Source organism: Rosa rugosa, chromosome 1, assembly GCF_958449725.1.
Source record: "Rosa rugosa chromosome 1, drRosRugo1.1, whole genome shotgun sequence".
Lineage (NCBI taxonomy): Eukaryota > Viridiplantae > Streptophyta > Magnoliopsida > Rosales > Rosaceae > Rosa > Rosa rugosa.
In genome coordinates, this window is record NC_084820.1 from 68,466,882 (window position 1) to 68,487,748 (window position 20,867).

The following is a 20,867-nucleotide window of genomic DNA, read 5'->3' on the forward strand; positions in this document are numbered from 1 at the left end:
ATTCTTAATCTGTTGTTTGATTCCAGTTTTCCTAATGATGCTTGTGTTTGATAAATGCATTTTTAACTTTGCTCCCGTTATATATGTTAATGTGTTTTTTTTTTTTGAGTAAAAAGTTCATATCATTCAATCAAATCAAAACGACACTTATAATATTTCATCTGCCTATAATCTGTCGAGCAAGTATGAAACTCAATATCACTCATAGTATCATAGTATTGTAAGCTTTCAATGATGAACAAAAACCTTTTTTCCAGGAAATCTTCAATTTTTCTGCTTACATACTATGATAGTATGATGTGTTTGTTCATCATTGAAAGCCAAAGCAGGGACACTCTATATTATTTTTGGAGAATCAGTAGGGGTGTCAGCTTAAAGATGTGTAAAGAAATCACCATAGTAATAGGACTAAGAACCAAGCTCGAGACAATATTAGGGCAAGAAAAGAAAATAAAAACCCTAACTTATTCAATGAAATCCGGGAATCTGGGACCTCCCGTGTAAGGAGGAGCTCCCCAGGTTCAAGTAAAAAAACTAGTAATAGGAAGAGCCCAAGGCTTATAGACAAGCCCAAGTCCCAAAAGAACCAGCAGCCACCCTAAGCCAGCCACCAATCTTCATGCCCAACAAGATCCATAGGCAGGGCCCAAATGTCTGAGGAAGAAGCCCAGAGCCCAACAAAATCCCTAGCTCCGCCGGACCGTACCGACTCTTGCAGACCACCGCAAGCCTTGTCCATCAACACTGCCGTTGGAATGGATCATCACGCCAACCACAATCCCGGCCGGCCACCAACCACTTCCTCTTACCGCTAGTACTACCGCCATTCAGATCCAGAGAGGAAGGGAAACCTCCCTTCCAGATCGGCAAAACCAAACTGCTGCCTGAAAACCCTAGGGAAGAGGCCGAGAGGAGAATAAATAGAGAACATTAAGAATAATACCTGAGGTTTTACCGTAGTTCATGGACAGATCTCTTCTAGAATTCCCAAATGACTTTCTTTGAAAGTATAAATTAGTTCAAGGACTAAATTATGAACAAAAAATTACCCCAGATTGCTATATGCGTACGTGTGTATTGATCCTAACCCTAAAGGCCTAAACCCAAATAAAAACGCAACTTTTGAACACAAATCAATCTATGGCGACAGTCACGACCTGCTCGACTCTTCCACCAACACCTCAACCTCGTCTCACTTTCAAAGGCTCATCACTTAATCTCCCTATCGCTCCTCCCAAAACATTTCGTCCTGTCCAAACACCGGTTTTTCCTAGAGGCTTTTCTGCTAAGGTACGAGAACCTAGGTTTTTAGTTCCCGTTGCGAGAAGCGTTTGGCGGCTGTGCTGTGAAGAACAAAGAGTTACCTTCAAATTTGACGAAGCGCGGATGAAGGTCATTGTATAAGTATTGGAGGCAACAAGCAATACAAAGCGAGATTGACAATGAGGGTGAAATTTCTCATGAGGAGTTGTACAAGGTCATGAAAATCCTCGTCTCTATTTTGTCATTCTTATCTGTGGATGGTGATCCAAATAAAGGAATTTTAGAAGAGAGATGTGAGTCAATTTTGCAGAATATATCCTATAATGCTGGTGCTCATCTTCCACCTGAAGAGTATGCTCCTCATCTTGCAAGGCTTCTCAAGAAATACACTGACATTCGAGCAAGACAGCAACGTATTCGAGAGCTTGAATTTCATGGAGTTCTGTTTAAGAGGAAAGCTCCTCAGCTTGATTAGGCCGTGCTGGTGTTGCCTTAAATGGCTAGCTGCTTTTTTGGCCCGGGGTCTCTTCTACTTTTTGCTCTTCTCTGCCTTTGTGACTTATCGTTGTGCTGCAATACCAGTCCTCGCCGCCCGAATTTTGTTTTCGTCTAGGTATTCTTACAGCTTTACTAAATTTGCTTGAGAAATTAGAGACCTCACAATCTATCATTACTCGTGACTACCTTGCTAGGATCATACAAAACCTAATTTGGTTTATGAGTGTTCATGAATGGAGGTTCCCTTCCTGCGTATTTAACGGTGCTGCCTTTTCCGTTCTTAATTACTTGAGCAAATTGCAATAGAGGTGTACCGGTATGTCCGTTGGGGTAAGACCGAGGAGTTATGGGCCTGGGCGTATGGGTACTTATATTCTTGCTGGCTAGGAGAATCTATGGTAGTGTAAGGCTTCATGTGATCTATGAAGTCTAATTGTGGGTTTACTTTTTCTACATGTCTAATTTCTTATGACGGTAGTGATGCATGGTTTTTGCTATCTTTGCTTCAGAAAAATACTGGCACCGAAGAAATAAATCAAGCAAGACAGCGGTCGGGCTCGACCGACTCGATTATTAGGTTATCAAGAATTTTATTGTCAATCACTCTTAGATTTAATATCAAAGCTTAAAATTAAAAATATGAATTTAAAGTATTTTAATTTCAACCCTTAAAATTAAATCTAACTGTGAGTCACCACAATCTAATGTGATAATCATTGAATATAATATATGTTTATTTTACTATTTAAGGTGATCACTACTTTCGCAACCCTAATAACGGCGCCTACACCCTTAATATATCTTCGTCAAGAGAAAAGAAGAAAAGTTAGAAAACCGTATCCATAGCCAGAACTTTTAAACCAGAATCCAATGGCCTCCATGGTATCGACCTGCTCAGTACTTCTACCAACGCCTCGTGCCCCCATGGTCGCGACCTGCTCAGTACTTCTACCAACGCCTCATCCTCGATTCCCTAACCCTAAACCTCCCAAGATCTTCCCTGATCTTATCCAAACAACGGCTTTCCCAAGATGCTTGAAGGTTCGGGAATCTAGGGTTTTGATACCCGTTATGAGAGCGAGCGTTGGCCCCTACAATAACAATTGTGGAAAACGTGACCATTGGAAGAGACCAGTGGTGCAAAATCATTCTGAGCTAGTTCCGGCGGCGGAAGTGTCCAGAAATAAGAACTCCCTGATGAAATTTGCTGATTCTATCTGGTCATTCGTTTTCGGCGACGGTAATCCAAACAAAGGAGTTCATGAAGAGAAGAGATGGAAGTTCATTGAGCAATACATAACCTCCAAGGGTGGTGTTATAGCAGCCGAAGAGCTTGCTCCTTATCTTGATGGTTTAGAAACTTTAGGGAAAATTGAGAGCAACCCAATCAATGAGAAAAAGTTCATGTTACCTGTTCTAAAAAGATATGAGGGCCATCCTGTAATTGATGAAGACGGGAACGTTCTCTACCGGTTTATGTCACTACAGCCCAAAGATAAGGAATTGCGTGACGTTGAGCATAAATTCTTCATGGAGAAGAAATGGCGATTCAGTAAGACTAGCTTTTTTGAGAGAGTAAAGGTCGTCTTATTTGGTTTAGTTCTCCGGGACGTCCTTTCTTATCTGACCAACGGGTGGTTACTTATGAAAAGCGGTAGTACTAAGTTATGGGGTGCCGTACTACTCCAGATTTCTATTATTTCTTTATTTGTATTGATTCCTTTGCTCAGGTTTGTGTTATTTGGCCTCATCTTTCTTTATAAAAATGCTCGCATTGAAAAACGGAACCGAGCACGACAACAGGCTGCTGAAGCACTTGAATCGCCTAATCTGTTGCTGAGACAAAAGATCGCCAGTGCTCGGAATATGGCTGGAATTCTGAAGTACTGAAGAAGCAACATATAATAGGTTACTTTCACAACTTTTCGCTCCACACATAACCTTGCTGTAAAGTCTTATTTGACAGTTAAGGGTATGATCAGTTATTTTGATTTATTTCTTTTAATTAACTTTTCATATTTGATAATGTAGCAGATACAAATACGAAATGTTACATAAAGTTATAACTATTTTATTAGAGATCCGTATTATACAAACACGATCACACTCTAATTGAGTATTAGAAATATTATTTCTTCCATAAAGCGGCACATATCAAGACTATTGAAACCAAATCACAATGTTATACCTTATTGACCGCTTCTGGGAAGATCTAGCAAGATACAAGTCCTTCACTTTGACATATGAAAGTACATGGGATACTAGATTACTGTGCTAATAGATGTGTGGTTTAGTTTTACTAATTTTCCTAATAATGGTGGTTTATGTATGTATGTCTTTTCTCTGATATCGTTATTGCTAGACTTTTTTTTTTTTAATCCATACCAATCAATTCTCATTCAACTCAAGCTAGAATGATACGAATACATACATTTCTTTGTCATCTTTACGAGCAAGTCTAGGACGGGACATCCTAACATCACCTATTAGACAACCAATGTTCACTTATTTAAAAGCGAGCTTATACACTATAAAAAGAAATCATAGTAAATAGACTACGTTCAAACCTATGGTAAATATAAGCGTAGTTAGTTGCCTTAATAATCCTTCGGGATCCCAAATATGAGACCCCACGAAACCAGAACGCAGTTGTTTGGTCCACATTCGGGCCTTAAACCAACATAATTCCAAATGTTTTGGGCACCCAAACCTCACTAACTGATTTGGGCGTCCCCATTGACTTAGGCCACCTAACTAATTTGGGCACCTAGCTTGAGGTGAGCCGCCCTCCATCTGCATCACCAGCGATCACAACCTTGTCTGCCGTCTTAGAGACTCTTTCCGCCGCACTCCCTAGACCGGAGCACAAAGCAATCCGCAGCCTCTACAGATTGGAGTACAAGACGTTTCAGCACTCTGCTTCGAAGTTCGAACATCGGGTCCTTGTGTCGCCTTCTAGCCAGAACCGATCGACACCCGCCTCTGGACCAACGCAATTACTCTGCAAATTCAGTCACCCCCATCGGTCTTCAAAGTCATACGGCGCTCTCCGAGTTGTCGGACACCAGTCATCAGCCATGTTCTCCTTGAACCCAACGAGTCATCAGAACCCCCAAATTCACTCAGAGCCTTGAGGCGCTCCCTCGCCGGTTGGATCTTCCAACCCATTTCCACAAAACTGTTTGTGAACTCGCTCTAGCTTGAGGACATGCCCGTGGAGTGGAAGACATATCCCAATCCATATCTGTGCAGTTTCAGTCTGGTGTTTGTCAAACTCGGTCGAGGTGGAAGATTGCATATATAACAGCCTCGAGTTGCGGGAAGGATATATAATCCCGCTAAAGATTGGCGCTGGACGGCGACGTTGGAGCCCTACCCGGTAGTAGCAGCCAGGGTTTAGCATCCTTTTTGATGATTTGGATTGTTTAAAAGTAATGCAAAATGATTTTACGAAAGACACAATCAATAGGTACTACATAAATGGAACAAAATTCTTATGAATTTTTGGTTATTGCATAGACTTTGCATGGGCTAATTCAAATATATGTTTTTCGTCTCGTTTAGTTGTAATACCCGAAAAATTCAAGTTATTTTCCGAGAACATTTTAGAATGATTTCGTGGTCATGGGAGAATGTACGAAGCTTGGAGAAGTGTAGATTTAGTTCGAACGATTTTATTTCGAAAACGTACGTTAATTAGGGGCACGCGAAAATCGACTTTTTATACGTACAGAAATTGGGAAAACTTCCTTCACGAAAGTTGTAGAGCTCGTCGATACGATCGCGTGCATATGCTGAACGCAAAAATCGGAGTTCGTATGAATTAGTTATGTTTTTTTTGAAAAGTTTCCAATTTAGTATAAAGCTTCCATTTTCAGAAATTTCCGAAAATATTTTCAGAATTTCCAAAAATGGAAACCGGCTGCAGATTTCCTCCCGAAGCCGGAAATCGCCTCCAAACTTCCACCGGCCATATCTTCCTCCACCGGCCACCAATCTTCACCAAACTTCTTCCCTTGGCTTCGCCTGGTCCTTGCGCACCCGTATGTGGTAGCCTTCCACGGCGGCGCGGTCTGTAGCGGCGGCGGGGAGCTTGAACCGATTTGAGTTCGATTGTGGTCAACGCCGGTTTTCTCCTAGCTCCGGCCACCAAAACTTCCGATCCTTAGCTCTATGAACTCGCCTCAACCTGCTGATCATCATACCAGAAGGATCGCACCTGGAGTGACCGGTTTCACGTTCGTCGGAGCTCGACCGGTTTTCGATCGAAAACCAAAACCTTTCGATCGTGATATCTCGAGCTGTAGTGCATCGTTTTGATTGATTCTTGAACCAGTGAGTTCACCTTGATGTTTTTAACAACTCTCCAGAAGGGATCGAGGCCGGAGGATGAAGTTTTCACGTCGAAATCATAGCACATCGGTTTCTGCAATTCTTCGCGGGTTTCTGGAAAATTTCCGGCCAAACTCAACTGTTCTAGGTAATTTTCGGCAACCTCCTTTCACTTTCAGACTTCATGCTAGTTATGAAAATTGTTAAGCTTGTTGAGATGAAGAAGGGCAGCCCGGCCCCGACACCATTGGCGGTGGGCGGCGGCGGCGGCTCTGCCACTAACTCCGGCGGCCCTTTCCGGCCACCTCCGGGGGTCAACAATATATTTTCTGTACATTTTTAGATTCTATATTTCAATACGATCATTTCGATATATTATACGCAATTTTTGGATATCGTATGATTAAGTTATGAATTTTTACGTTTCGATCGATTTCGATCGTTCGATTCATGATCTGTGAAGATCGGACCGTCCTATGGACTTGTAGTTTTGATATGTTGATCTTATGACTGTCCCAGTGGCTTTGTGTGGTCATGGGCGAAGATCCGACCGTTGGATCTTCGTATAATTGCTAAATAGTGATTAGGGAGGCGATTCGTGAGAATCCGTCCGTCGGATTTTCGTATAAATTTGTGAAGATGTTAGTAAGGACGATTCAGGAAGATCCGACCGTTGGATCTTCGTGATGATTTTTGGAGGATGATCCTAAGGCGATCTGTGAGGATCCGATCGTTGGATCATCATTTAATTTCGATCCGACTGTTGGATTGTCGTTTGAGTATGTTTTTGAGTTGTTGGCTGAGTTAAGGTCATGTTTGATTAGGTGATTGACGGTCTTCCTTGGGTGAGCGGTTTCGGTGTGTATTGTGTTGAATTGAAGACGCAGCGGGAATATCGATGTGAGTAAATCGCACATGGTTCATTTACGAACCGAAATTCGGTGATTTTATTTAATTGTGAATTTGTGGAAATTGTTTTATAAAAATAAATATTTGTTTTAAATTATATGGACTTGCTCAACTACGGTCCATAGGTAAGTAAAATGTATTTAAACTATAAAAAATGAATTTCTAGATTTTATTGCATGTGAACTATAGTTGGTATTAGTGGTCACTCTTGTGTGGGTGACTACGTATATATATATTTACGTAGAATATATATTGGATGGTGTGACATCGGGTGAAATATTGATGTGATTTACTGAGTTATATTTTGAGCATTACCCTTTGGAATATGTGATTTATCTTAGATGTTGAGTTGTCTATGATAAAGAGTAATTGAGTAAAGTGCGATAGTTGAGTCGTTGAGATGAATTAAATGAGGAGTCGAGTGAATTGAGGAAAGCAGTTATTCGTAAGCGTGAACCTTGGCCCAGGTGACACATTACGATTCAGTTAGAGCTCTAGTCTGTCTGCCATCATACTGCTTGGGGGATAAACGAGTTATCTATGCCCTTGGGTATGACATACTGAATGGGGTGATTAATATAATTAATCATAAGCCTGTAAGTATGATATACTGAATGGGGTGATTAATATAATTAATCATAAGCCTGTAAGTATGATATACTGAATGGGGTGATTAATATAATTAATCATAAGCCTGTAAGTATGATATACTGAATGGGGTAATTAATATAATTAATCATAAGCATGTAAGTATAATATACTGCATGGGATGATTTATATAAATAAATCATAAGCCTGTGAGTATATATTGAGTAAACAGTTGTTTGTTTTTGAGTAGTCATGTTGAGATGTGAGTTGATTGATGCTTGAAGTGACGTTGTACACTTCAATTATTATGCAAAGAAAATACTTGAGTTGAATTTATGCTTGAGTTGATTTGGTTACTTTAAATCGTGCAATCCTTTCATTTACTCATACGAGCTTTGCAAAAAGCTTACCGGGTTTGTATTGTTGCAATCCCGGTACACTATTCAAACGGTGTAGCGGGTAATCCTACAGGTCAGGAAAATCAGGAAGGTGATCGAGCTGCGTAGAGTAGCTGCATTTGTGTGAATCTGACTTTCTTTTGTGAGGTGTGTTATGCTCATTTGAGCTACATTTATATTTGGAGAGAGTGTGCTGTAATCAATAAACTCCTTGAGGATTGAGTTATGTAATATTGGGTGGTGTGAGGTGTGTTTGTTCTGAGAAAAAAATTCAGAACGTTATTGTAATAATTATTATTTATGTTTCGGATTTGAATTTGTTATTCAAAATTCGGGGCGTGACATTAGTACTCCTCAATCATTTACTATATATATTGAGAAGTTTTGAAGAGCATGCATATTAATCTTTGAGTAATACTCATAATCTTCTCCCTTCAAATTCGACGACCAACGCCGAAACGATGAGTGAGTATTTAGTGCATACTTGAATATAAACACGTATGGATTTTCCCACAACCTAAACCCATGCCAAAGGTTGACGAATGTCAGCTAAACTTTGGGGATATCCAAGTCCTGTCGTAGTCACCAAACATGATACCAAATTACAATAAAAAAGTCACCGTCGTAGACGAAGGCCTACGGACGCAACCTAGCAACCGCCATAAAGTAGCAACTGGGGTGGACACGCGAGCTCCCCTCCCACCCGATTGAGACAAGCAACCTCCAGCTCGGCCGCAGGAGCTAGGTCATCGGTGAATCCCTTGGCATTGCCTTGATACTAACAAAAGCAAAATGTTAGTCTCCTAAACCCTTACCCGGAGCTTTAGCCAAAAAAACTGAAACAATCGTTACACAGAGCGATCGAAAACCGAAGTACTACAAAATTCATGCAATCAATTCGGGATTTGGAGACTAAAGCCCCCGCTTGACCCTATACTACGCACTGAAAATGCATTAGTAAATTTTTTCTTTCTTTCAGAATGGGGCCTCCCTTAAATCTAGAGAATCATACTTACAACCTTTGAAAAGCATGGGCCTGTTTATTTAGATAGTGTGATTTGTTTGTTTCTTATTGGGTTGATGATCATGTTTATAATATCCGTTCGATAAGCTATTTAATTACCTTTTTAGAGTGTGATTTGTTTGTTTCTTATTTATTTGGGCTATTTGACCCAATGAAGTAAAATATCTTTGCATACATATATCCCAACCCTAAACCTAAACCCGAAAAGTTGAGATTGCAACATCAAGCTATGGCGTCCATGGTGGCGACCTGCTTCACACTTCAACCAACTCTTCATCCTCGTCTCGCTTTCAACAGTTCACTCTTCCCAAACCCTAGACCTCTCAAAACCTTTCCTGATCCTATTCTAACACCGATCTTCCAGGTATGCTTTTCTGCGAAGCTTCAAGAACCTAGGGTTTTGGTCCCGGTTTCCAGAGCGTGCCTCTGCTCCGCCACTGGGATTAGAAAAGACGGCGACGGTGCTGATTTCAAGGGTGGAAGATCACCATCTTGGAGGCCACGAGCAGTCGGAGCACAGAGTGATCATGAGACCTCATCTGAACCCAAAAAAAATATCATACTCCAATTCGTCGAATCCATTCGGTCATTCATGTTTGGCGATGGCGATCCAAATAGGGTAACGAAAGAGGAGAGATGGAAGTTGATTGGGCAATACATAACCTCCAAGGGCGGTGTTGTTGCAGCTGAAGAACTTGCTCCATATCTTGACCCTTTAGAAACTAAAGGGAAAAATGACAGCCTTCCGATCAACGACGAAACATACATGCTACCGGTTCTGATGAGGTACGAGGGTCATCCCGTGATTGAAGAAGACGGAAACGTTCTATACCGGTTTATATCTCTACAACCCACAGCCAAGGAATCGAGTGATCCTAATTTTGTCAAAGGAAAACTACTTAAGAAAAAGTTTTTCATGGAGAATAAGTGGTGGTTCAGCAAGGCTAGCACTTTGGAGAAGGCAGTGATGGTAGGGTTTGGTGGACTTTGTTGGAAAGGGATTCTTATGCTTACCGAGGGTTTGCTTCTAGAAACTCCAATTGCACCCGGTGGTTATGTTACGTTTTTCTCTGCAATGCTTCCAGTACTTCAGGCTTGTGTTATTTCCATCACCGCTATTCCTTCGTTGAGATTCGTTTTGTTTTGCATCATTTTCCTTAAGAGAAATGCTGATATTAAGAAAAGGAATGTGGTGTGTTGGTCGAATGGCCTAGTCTGGAACCCCCAGGTCTAGCGTTCGAATCCCAGCTCCATCCCGTGGCCAGCAGATTTGAGGGACCTTTGGGTTCGTGCGTCTGCGGTGCAGTGGATTAGTCTGGTTTTGCCTGGCTTTCGCCGCAATGTCGGTGCAGGTGTCCTGGCGCTGGGATACCACTGCATGGGTGTGTGAGTTACTAACAACTAACCCGATCAAAAAAAAAAAAAAAAAAAAAAGAAAAGGAATCTAGCAAGACAGCGATGTGCTCGGGATCTTGAGTCCCCGGATCTAGCACTGAGACGAAAGCTCCAAGCTGCTCGGGACATGGCCAAAAGGTTGACTATAGTCATGACTGCGGGCCAGGAGGATATGCCTGTTAATGTCTATGGTACTAATAGGAGTACTAGCTATAGTACTAACAGAAGCAGGGATTTGATTGAGGACATTTGAGTAGTCTTTTGCATTGTTTGAGCTTCTTATTGTTTTTGCTTCGTTGCAACTAGATTTGGATGTCGATTATATGGATTTCTAAACTCTTTCATATTTGACGGTATGACTAAAGCATGCAATTAATGATAAGTGTGGCTGTGTGGAGGCTAAGGAAGGGCAATGAGCCATATAACTTTCGTCCATGAACATTGCTACAAAGACTTTCTATGGTATTCTCGGATACCGTATATTTCGAATAATAGAGTTTTGATTACATGGTGGGAGTCCAAACTGAAAGTCCATTCTACGTGGTAAATTGAAAAGAGGATTCTAAGAACATTGAACAAACTGTCTCACAATTAAATCATAATAGTATGTACCACTTCAATGAAAGAAGACCCAACAATCGGACTCACAAAAGACCATCATAGTATGTAGTACTTCGATCAATGAAAGAAGACCCAACAATTGGAATTGGAATATTACTTTCAAAGGAGAAGAAAACCTCATGTACCTTTTCATTTAGGATTCATTTGATTCACAAATTTTACGGAAATATAAACAAATGTTACGTTCTAACGTGTAGAAACTAAGAAAGAGAGTGCGAGAAGTTGTATTAAGTTTGAACATGAGGTTCCATTAGCAATTCACTAAAATCGAGGGGCCGATTTACAATTCTCAAAACTTGATTATATTTCCCCACGTTCCCATTTAAATCACACCGTCAAAACAAACAAAGACTCCCCACAGCCGTCAGATCTAGGGTTTCAGAGCCCTCAGCACCCTATATAAGCTCTCTCTTCCTCACTCTCAAACCCTTTCGTTGCAAATCCGTCGCACCCAAACCCCCAGAGAGCTCTCTCCAAAATGGTGCAGCGGCTAACCTACCGTTCCCGTCACAGCTACGCCACCAAGTCAAACCAGCACCGCGTGGTCAAAACCCCCGGTACGTCTCTCTTCTCGCTCTTCGATTTCACCATTTCTCTGTAAATGTTCCGTTCCAGATTCAAATAGTTACGGCGGGCGGCTTTGATTTCGATGTCGTTTTGTTGCTATAGCTGAGTCGGTTTTGAATGTTAGGTGGGAAGCTTGTGTATCAGACTACTAAGAAGAGAGCCAGTGGACCAAAATGCCCTGTGACTGGCAAGAGAATCCAAGGGGTATGCTTGCTTCTTCTCTATTCTTTTGCTTCATCAATTTCTGTTTTTGAGTTTAGATGGATGATCGCGAGTTCTCTGTAGTTGTTTCCTTAGATTGTTTTGTGTTATTTTTTTTCCTTGGAATTACTATGTTCGTCTTTGAAAAGCTAGAATTAGTGTGCATTAAGCGGAAGGTTTGTGATCCACTGTGTAATCTAAATCTAGTTTGTGTGGTTCTTTTGGATGTGAACCTTCTTCTGTCTTTGCAAGTCATTTAGCTGATATCTAAATATAGGTTATGTAGAAGGTAGTTCATTGATTTTCGTTTTTAGGAAATTCTGCTGAATAATGATTCTTGCTTCTAGACTGGCGCGTTTATATCAAATTTGATTTGAGAGTGAATACTTTTTACTTTCACGGAGTCGGTGTCTCACTTTGTTATCTGCAGATTCCTCACTTGAGACCTGCTGAGTACAAGAGGTCCAGACTGTCCAGGAACCGCAGGACGGTGAACCGGGCATATGGTGGTGTCTTGTCTGGAGGTGCTGTCAGAGAGAGGTATGTTAAGATGAATCATTCTAATTGTTCTGCATTCTGTTTTGTTTGTTTTTTCTCTTCCCCGGTTTAGTAACTGGGCTTTATTTTCAATTTTATGTAGGATTATTCGAGCCTTCTTGGTAGAAGAGCAAAAGATTGTGAAGAAGGTTTTGAAGATCCAGAAGGCCAAGGAAAGGCAGGCAGCCAAGAGCTAAATGATATGCGGCAATGAAGCAAAGGCCTTTTGAATTATAAGATATGCTTGAGGAAAGATTTTGACTTAGGTTGTGTTGATGAACGATTTGGAGCTAGATTGGAATGCTTTTATTGTTATTCGCTACTTTGATTACTTGGCTATTTCATTTCAATGACAACTCAATTGTGTTTCTTTCTTGTGATAAATTCCTGCCTAAATAAATATCTGGTAATCTGGCCATGCTATTGCTCAGTAGCTCATGATAAACCGGCCCTTTAATTGTTGGGGTTTGCTTGCACCGCTATTAGCACCATTAACAACTAATACGAACCTTTGGAATCCGTACTTCAAAAAATTTTGAGACCGCAAAATGTAGCTCGTTGCTCTCATATTGAGCCCTAAACTGTATAGGTCGTCTCCTTGCCCCGAAGGAATTGCAGTGACATTTGAAACTGAACCAGAGTAAAAATAGAATCAAAAGTCTCACCATTATCAGTCATAAGTATTGCAAAATTTGCAGGACATCGCTGATGGCTGATGACGGTTTTTGTTCAAATATTCACGACTCAAGAGGTGGAGTTGATCCGAGCACATGTAATTCCTTCAGTTGGAGCCATTACCTGATTGGTGACGCCGATGTTCATCATACTATTAATTGAGTCGGGGTCTCTGTGGTCTCATGACCTTTCTAGCCTCGTGGTGTACCGGAGATTTTGTAGCTTGTTTGAAAAGATATGTTCAGATATATTAATCCGACTTATAACATGAATAACATCTCCAGATTGTATTGTTAAAACTACTCACAACATTTTCTTCCGTTTAATGAAATTTCATTCAAGATAAAAAAAAAAAATTTAAAAAAAATGGCAAAATTTGCAAATCGCAGCAGGGTAGAATGGTAAATCACCTCGCATCAGCGACAGGTGCGAAGAGTACACGAGCCTTATCTCTCTTGTTACTGCTTCTTCCTCAAGTCCCAGAAAACTTAAAAGAGAGATTTTTAGTTTTGTCTTTATTGTTACCACTGAAAAATTGGAAATATTGGGTTGCAGAGCCACCACTGAAAAAAATGCAAGTGTTGGCATGCAATTCTAGTACTCCTCTGCAATCTCAAGCATTGAGATTGGGCTCCCCCAAGACCCGCTTCATTGGAAGAAGACAGCTTTTCTTTACTGGCATGTCCTCCGCTTGCTCTGAATCTCAATCAACCTCTACTCATTCCCCAGACGGCGCCGTTTTCCCCTTCCCCATTTCCACTCCAAGGTCCTTTTTGCACCTTGCATTACACACTTTCTTAAATTGAACCATTTTTGGTCTCATATGTGTTACTAAGCTCTGAATATTCTAGTTCAAGTTTCGGGGGGTATATATTGATGCTTTTTACCTTGTATCATATGGTATTATGGTTTAAGTTTCTGGGTTTTTGACCCTTTTAGGAGTGTTCAAGAACTGAGCAAGGATATCGAGCCATTAGTGCGTAAGAGTACTGCTTTCACAACAAGGAGGGCTTTGTTTGCGAGTATATTCATGTACTCGTTGTATGATCCTTCAAGGTACTTGTCAGGTTCGCACAGTTTTCGGCTTTGTGTTCATTTCAAATTGGATGATCTATTACGCCTGTCAAGGATGTCGTGTCCAAATTAAGCCGTTTGGACTTTTTGTATGTTGAGGTTCTCATATGCAATGTAGATTGTTAGCTGGCTCTAAGCATCTGTCTTCTGAAGTTTGTGAAGTTAAATTGTGAGTAGAAGAAGAGTATCCTGTGAGTCTATGTGGTCGATAGTTGTATTTGTTTAAAAGTTAGCAGCATGACGCTTTCTTTTGTTTGTAACTAATGAGTCTGCTGGATCTCAATACCAGCCGAGTCTCTGAGCACCAAATTGGTCAACCGATCCCCTTATTTACCGGGCAGTGATGCTTAATGTAGCTATAGTACTTATTAGCAAATGCCAATTGCCTTCTGATAATGCAGTTTTCTATGGATTTACAGCTCTAGCTTTAGGGGATCCATCTGTAACAATTGAAGAAGTAACTCCCCCAGTTTTCGCTTCCGGAGCACTCTTCCCCACTGAGGTTTGTGTTTCGCCACATTTTGTGTCCCTTTATAAGGAAGGTTGGTTTTTTTTTTATCATTCTTGTGATTTTGATGCTTGATTGTTATATAATATGTGTCTGACGCCTGACGGACAGGAAAGAATTGTCGAACTCTTTGAGAAGAACACAAATTCTGTTGTTAACATTTTCGATGTAACATTGCGCCCTCAACTTAATGTAACTGGTGTGGTCGAGGTGTGTGGCTGTTCTTTATATTTTTTGTTTCTGGAAGTAGACTTATCAACTCTTTCACTTTCTTTTAATTTATGTTTTCTTATTAAACTTCTTCAGTGCTCATTAGTGTGAAATATATTGTCACTGCAAATAATATCTTATGTACGTATCAGCAGGTTCCCGAAGGAAATGGTTCAGGAGTAGTTTGGGATAAACAAGGACACATTGTAACGAACTATCATGGTAGGAGCTGGTGAAGCCACTTTAATTATTATTGTATAAAATGAATAGTGCGCCTGGCCTCATATCATTAAATGAATATATCTTGCATTATTCTCTCCACTAGAGATGTTATTTATGGTATTGCTAAAAATATTTGTCGACTTCACATTCACACGTTCACTGATACTGACTATCTGTATTTTGATACCCCTCCATGTGGTACATCCTATTCTTTTCATTCTTCTACATGTTTGATGAATCACAACCAAGTTCTCACTTGCAATCTCATACATCTTTCAGCATCTTTTTCAACCAAACTTCTAAACAATATAATTTTGGAAGTATATTTGATGAAATTTTAGCTTATTTTCTAATTAACATTCATGTCCTGCTGTCTGTATGCTCTTTTGAGATGCTTTGGATTTAAACTTGTGATTTTTTGGGTCATTTTTTGACACACTATGACACTGCTGATTTTGATTGGAATTTGAAGCTGACAGTTGTTTCTTTTACTTCCAGTAATTGGTAATGCACTCTCAAGAAATCCAGGTCTTGGGCAGGTTGTTGCACGAGTTAACATTCTAGCATCGGAAGGGTAAGATTTCAGTGCATTTATGGAGAGACTACTAAGCATTGTCTAACTCAAGAAACTCACCTGTCTCATTTTCTTGATTTAGGGTACAAAAGAATTTTGAGGGAACTCTAGTTGGTGCTGATCGTGCGAAGGATCTTGCTGTCTTGAAGGTATTTTTTTTCTTTCTTTCTGTGCCATGGATAATTTTTTGTTCAATGAAACCGTTGTTGATTTTTGTCCACTTTGGCCGTCCGGTACCCAATTTCTGCTTAATTCAACATGTCAACTCAATTAACTTCTGCCTCTGTTATTTTGTTGAACTGTCGACCTGAAGTTTAAAGTCTGATTCATCACTTGTATTTTGTGGCTGCACTTTCTAAATTGCAGTGTCTTAGCAGTTTACTAGTAGCTAGGCACTGATATCTCTAAATTGCTAGGTAGAAGCCTCTGAAGATCTGTTGAGGCCTATTGTTGTGGGGCAGTCATCTTCTCTAAGAGTTGGGCAGCAATGTTTAGCAATTGGAAATCCATTTGGATTTGATCATACCCTTACTGTTGGAGTTATTAGTGGACTGAATCGAGACATTTTTAGTCAAGCAGGAGTCACCATTAATGGTGGAATTCAAACCGATGCAGCTATCAATCCTGGGAACAGGTTAGTCTCTTCATTCTAATGTAAAAGACTTAGTTCAGAAGCTCCCATCCCCATTTTCTTCTTTGACATGGGGCTGCAGCCAGTGCATCCACTGTTCTGTCGTTTTTGAAGTTTGGACTTAAAATATTCTTTTATTCATAGTCAGTGGTGTTAAAAATTGACCATCACCTGCTCCTAACTGTTTCTTACTCTGCCAGTGGAGGACCCCTGCTAAACTCAAAAGGAAATTTGATTGGGATAAATACTGCAATATTTACTCAGACAGGTAAGTAATGTATATGAAAGTAAAGTCCCTTATAGAAACTCTAATATGTATTCAAAACTTGAAATTTGAGAATATACATAGTTGTAATGATTTTCTGAAAATTTCATTGGTTTGACAGGTACATCAGCAGGTGTAGGATTTGCTATCCAATCATCAACTGTGCTAAAAATTGTCCCTCAGTTGATCCAATTCGGCAAAGTAAGTATACTTGCCAAGTATTTATAGCTTCCACTGATTCTGATTTTTTTTTTTGTTCCTTTTCGCAAGTCAACACGCAAAATAACACCTGTATAGTGTGCTTCAATGCACTTTGACCATTATACTTTTGTTGGCTGGTTGACATACTTGTGCCTTTTTGAAAACAGTTATCTGGAACATTAACTAGAGAAGCATTTGGATTATGCCAACCAGAAAATACTTGATGTTTATTCTTTTATTCCTCCATGTCAGGTTGTTCGAGCTGGTTTGAATGTGGATATAGCTCCAGACCTGATTGCAAATCAACTCAATGTTCGTTATGGAGCTCTTATTTTACAGGTATCCTGTGGATTTCGAGTTGAAAATCAATTAATTAATATTCTCCATGCTTCATATATTCATATCCATCCATTTAATAATTTGCTTCAAAAGTTTTTAATCAACTTTGCAATGCTTCAGGTCCCTAAAAATAGTGTTGCGGCGAAGGCTGGCCTACTTCCTACCACAAGGGGATTTGCGGGTAACATAGTCCTCGGGGATGTCGTTGTTGGAGTTAACAACAAACCTGTGAGCTATTGCTTATTCAAACTCTTATCCTTTCTTCTTTTCTAAGATAAAAATTTACTTGGAGTAAATCTGGACATAATCCTCAACCCCTTATATGGAGATAGTTACTTAGCTCGATTCTATATCTTATATCAGGTTAAAAACCAAGCAGAGTTGAACAGCGTATTGGATGAATTTAGCGTGGGGGAGAAAGTAATCTTAAATATTCAGAGAAGCGGTGAAAATTTGGAGGTTCCCATAATATTAGAGGAAAAGAGTTCATAATTGGTTTGCTGATGATTTTTACTTGTTAGTCAGCATAACATTTCCTCATTTGTATGAGTATATTATTATTCTTGGTCCTGAGATGTACAATGAGGAATTACCTGTATATAAATTGAACGGTTCTGGAAAATAAGTTGAATCAACCAGTCTTGGGTATTTTCAAATACATCCAGTTTCAGAAGAAAATGAGGCCAATGCCTCGTTTGGCATCTTAAATCAAAATTTCTGTCAACCACTATAGTGGTTGATGCAATGATAAAAATGATTTGAATAGATAGAACAATAACAAGTACTACATCGATACTTTAAACTAACGAATGCAATTCTTTTGAACAATGGAATTGGAGCTACAGCAACTAGCTAGCTGCTTAACAATGTCTCTACATCTTCTTGAACATCAGCCACGGGCATCTCATATCGGCAAATAGGGCAATGGTGACTCCGTCTCAGCCATTTCTCAATGCACGATCTATGAAACGAATGCAAACATGGCATTTGAACCGCATACTTTCCGGCAGTAAACTCATCGGAACAAACAATACAGCAATCGCTATCACTTGGCCTTGCAACTACATTGTTACCACTCTTACTGCCACGACTTCTTCTTCTTTTTCTTTGACGACCTTCATGACCCTCCTCCAAGTCTGCGGCCACTACCCTAACCCTCTTCAGTAGCTTCTTGATCGATGACTCACTCGCGGGTACTATTAACTTTTCTGCTTCCCTCTCTGCCATCAAAATCGATTCCCTTGTAGCTCTACACTCGTCGCACTCGCAGCGATCCAATACTTGTTCAGTTATTTCAACTTTCACCTTCAATAGCTTGATCCAATCAATGTACTGGGAGTCAGAGTAGTGGTTGACAACTCTGACAATTTTATTCACAATCTCATCGTGAAAATCACTTCCCGGCTTGATGTCAGGGTTTGCTGCAGACATCGACTTAGAAAGAATCTCTGTCGACGAAGACAACATGCGAAGATCACAACATCCACATATTGTCTTCTTGTAATCGCAACTAACAAAGTCGTTAGCGGGATCAAAAGTAGCTGAAGAATGATCGAAGGCGTAGTGAAGGACACGGGACTTGAACACAACCTCAAGTGGTACTGGAGCTTCGGAGTCAGGTACTTCTGTCTCGTCACATTCAAGGTAGCTAACTTTCAGATAGAATTGGAACTGGTTTTTTTTGTAAATGATCTCATCCATGACAGAAGGGTAGGGTAGGAGAGATAGCTAGGTACCAGTGAAAGAGAGAATGATCGAGGGTGTGGTCTATTAGGGAAAGATATATATGTAGGTTTCAGAGTTTTCCTAATTCGAAGCGGACTTGGTGAGTGAGGTCGAGTCAATTCCGCCTAGGAATAGGAATAGGAAAAGGAAACAAGCGGTGGGCTTGTCATTTCCAAATAAAACTTGAAATGGTTTCCTTCTCCTATTCAATATAGGTTTTCTACTCCTTAATTTTCCATTTAGTTTTTCAAATAAATAAAAAAATAATATTAGAACTGTCTTAGGGAATTGAGATTTGAGAGAGAATTTGATGTGCTTTCATTGATAATAAGGGTTCTCTTTATATAGAGGATTACAAGTATAGAATCAGAGTTGTACATGAAAACATAATCGTACAATGATTGGATGTCTACGAATATTTCCGAGAATATCTCTAATACAAACCCTATTACAACTTGCACAAGTAACCTAGAGTTTGAGCTAGACAAATATTCTGGATTTACTTGAATAAGAACATATAAAATGGGAGAAGAAATTTGACCAAATAAAAATAAAATTGTAGAAAAATGAACAAAACTTTACAAAATCTGCCTAGTACCATTTGGTCTAATGACATAAGTCTCTCATTTGTAAGTGAGAGATCGTGAGTTCAACCCATAGGCTAGTTATTGTATCTGAGTTGTTGATTTGATTAAAAAAAATAATAATAATAAATAAAAGAAGAAAAATTTCAAAATCTGAGTTGAAGAGAAAAAAAAAAAAAAAAACTTCAAAATCTAAAAAGTGAGTAGTGTGGGCATTGTCTCCTCACTTCACAATTTTATCCTTCTTGGATTAGATTTTTCCTTTTTTCTTTATTGAAGATTTTTATTTTCTTAAAAGGACATTCTTAGAATTAACCCATTCTTTTTGGTCTGATAGATGAGAAGGTAAAAAACCCAAAATTTCCAACCCGTATCGGTATAGGTATGTAACACAGATTATAAAGCCCATGCATATAGCTAGTATGAACATACATGCCAGAAAAAAAATGTATGAATAAGTGTGAAAAGAATTTTCAGCAAAAGGAAAATTTAATATGTTTATCGATGTTGATCATATCACATGTCTCCAAATTCCCATCCATACTATTGGCTTTTGTTGATTAATTTTACAAGTCACCACCAGCTTGTGTATTATCAACATATTCCCGAACGCAAGTTTTTCTTTTTAAATTTTCCTTAATTTTCATGTAAACTATATGAAGAAAATTATTTAATGTAGTTGATGTGAAAGACATTTTTATCAGATAAATTAAAATTAGTATTATTAAGACTATTTGTCTTTGTGTTGTCTTTGTCCACTTTGCTTCAAGAGTTCAAGGCTGAACACACCCTCCGAATCAAATTGACATCGATCGCCAATTAACTTCCAGTAATCTAGGACTTTAATTCAAATATTTCTTCTCTGTTCCCCTGACTTTTTACACCGATCTCCTTAGTATCAACAACATCAAATCAAGGTTGAGTGCTTTTTGGGCAGAAATTTTACATAGGACGGAGATCGTTCCTCTTGTAGAATATCAAGGTGATCGAACAAATTAGGGATGGAGATCGTGCTCTGGATAAGTTTAAGTTTAAGCAGTGTAGAAGAGTTCGTATTAAAAAGAATTAATACTTTTAGTACAATGCATTAGTGTCCGTCACCATAATAATAATTGATTCTCACAGCGAAAATTTATAGGAAAGTACATTTGTAACAAATGTGTGACATATAAAAGTCATATTTTGATGAAGGTGACTTAGTGGAGCTATGTTTTGTCTATTATAGTTAAGGCTCTCAAATTAATGATAAGGTTTGAATAGTAACTTAGCAAGTAAGCAACAAGACGAAAAAATTTGGATTATCTAAATTATATGATATTCAAGGATGTTGCTTTCAAAGAGATTTTTCTCACTTAATTACGCTGCAATATATTTTTAGGCCTATATGGTTACATATGTGATTGAGAACATTGACAATGATGCATAAATCTGTAAGGAAATAACCTTTAATTATTGTTATACTTGGCTTAATAATTGCAAGTTGATTATGTATGTTTGGAACTCATTTATTGGTATGAATTGAAGTT

General features: G+C 39.3%; 3 protein-coding genes across 3 annotated transcripts; all 3 read left to right on the forward strand.

Moving 5' to 3' along the window:
- Positions 1–9,234: 9,234 nt before the first annotated feature.
- Positions 9,235–10,660, forward strand: LOC133733826 (uncharacterized protein At5g03900, chloroplastic-like). The gene is made up of 2 exons (XM_062161468.1): positions 9,235–10,204; positions 10,574–10,660. Exons 1-2 carry the CDS (start codon positions 9,242–9,244, stop codon positions 10,658–10,660), a joined length of 1,050 nt encoding a protein of 349 aa, XP_062017452.1. The 5' UTR covers positions 9,235–9,241.
- A 769-nt stretch (positions 10,661–11,429) lies between these two features.
- On the forward strand, positions 11,430–12,717 carry LOC133746172 (large ribosomal subunit protein eL34). The gene is made up of 4 exons (XM_062174336.1): positions 11,430–11,585; positions 11,720–11,799; positions 12,227–12,336; positions 12,437–12,717. The coding sequence occupies exons 1-4, from the start codon at positions 11,507–11,509 to the stop codon at positions 12,528–12,530; spliced, it is 363 nt and encodes a 120-aa protein (XP_062030320.1). The 5' UTR covers positions 11,430–11,506; the 3' UTR covers positions 12,531–12,717.
- Positions 12,718–13,476: 759 nt separating this feature from the next.
- Positions 13,477–17,680, forward strand: LOC133746178 (protease Do-like 8, chloroplastic). Its single transcript, XM_062174342.1, has 13 exons — positions 13,477–13,774; positions 13,948–14,075; positions 14,502–14,584; positions 14,702–14,800; positions 14,956–15,022; positions 15,521–15,596; positions 15,679–15,745; positions 16,013–16,230; positions 16,428–16,495; positions 16,614–16,693; positions 16,946–17,032; positions 17,153–17,260; positions 17,396–17,680. The coding sequence occupies exons 1-13, from the start codon at positions 13,581–13,583 to the stop codon at positions 17,522–17,524; spliced, it is 1,404 nt and encodes a 467-aa protein (XP_062030326.1). The 5' UTR covers positions 13,477–13,580; the 3' UTR covers positions 17,525–17,680.
- Positions 17,681–20,867: the final 3,187 nt, after the last annotated feature.

What these genes read in the sequence shown, in the direction of transcription:
- LOC133746172 (XM_062174336.1), top strand. Translation starts at nt 11,507, where the DNA reads ATGGTGCAGCGGCTAACCTACCGTTCCCGTCACAGCTACGCCACCAAG. An exon ending in CCGCGTGGTCAAAACCCCCG is followed by an intron (nt 11,586 to 11,719) that starts GTACGTCTCTCT and finishes TTTGAATGTTAG; the next exon opens with GTGGGAAGCTTGTGTATCAG. An exon ending in CTGGCAAGAGAATCCAAGGG is followed by an intron (nt 11,800 to 12,226) that starts GTATGCTTGCTT and finishes TGTTATCTGCAG; the next exon opens with ATTCCTCACTTGAGACCTGC.
- LOC133746178 (XM_062174342.1), top strand. Translation starts at nt 13,581, where the DNA reads ATGCAAGTGTTGGCATGCAATTCTAGTACTCCTCTGCAATCTCAAGCA. An exon ending in TTCCCCATTTCCACTCCAAG is followed by an intron (nt 13,775 to 13,947) that starts GTCCTTTTTGCA and finishes TGACCCTTTTAG; the next exon opens with GAGTGTTCAAGAACTGAGCA. An exon ending in AGGATCTTGCTGTCTTGAAG is followed by an intron (nt 15,746 to 16,012) that starts GTATTTTTTTTC and finishes CTAAATTGCTAG; the next exon opens with GTAGAAGCCTCTGAAGATCT.
- LOC133733826 (XM_062161468.1), top strand. Translation starts at nt 9,242, where the DNA reads ATGGCGTCCATGGTGGCGACCTGCTTCACACTTCAACCAACTCTTCAT. An exon ending in ATATTAAGAAAAGGAATGTG is followed by an intron (nt 10,205 to 10,573) that starts GTGTGTTGGTCG and finishes ACTGCGGGCCAG; the next exon opens with GAGGATATGCCTGTTAATGT.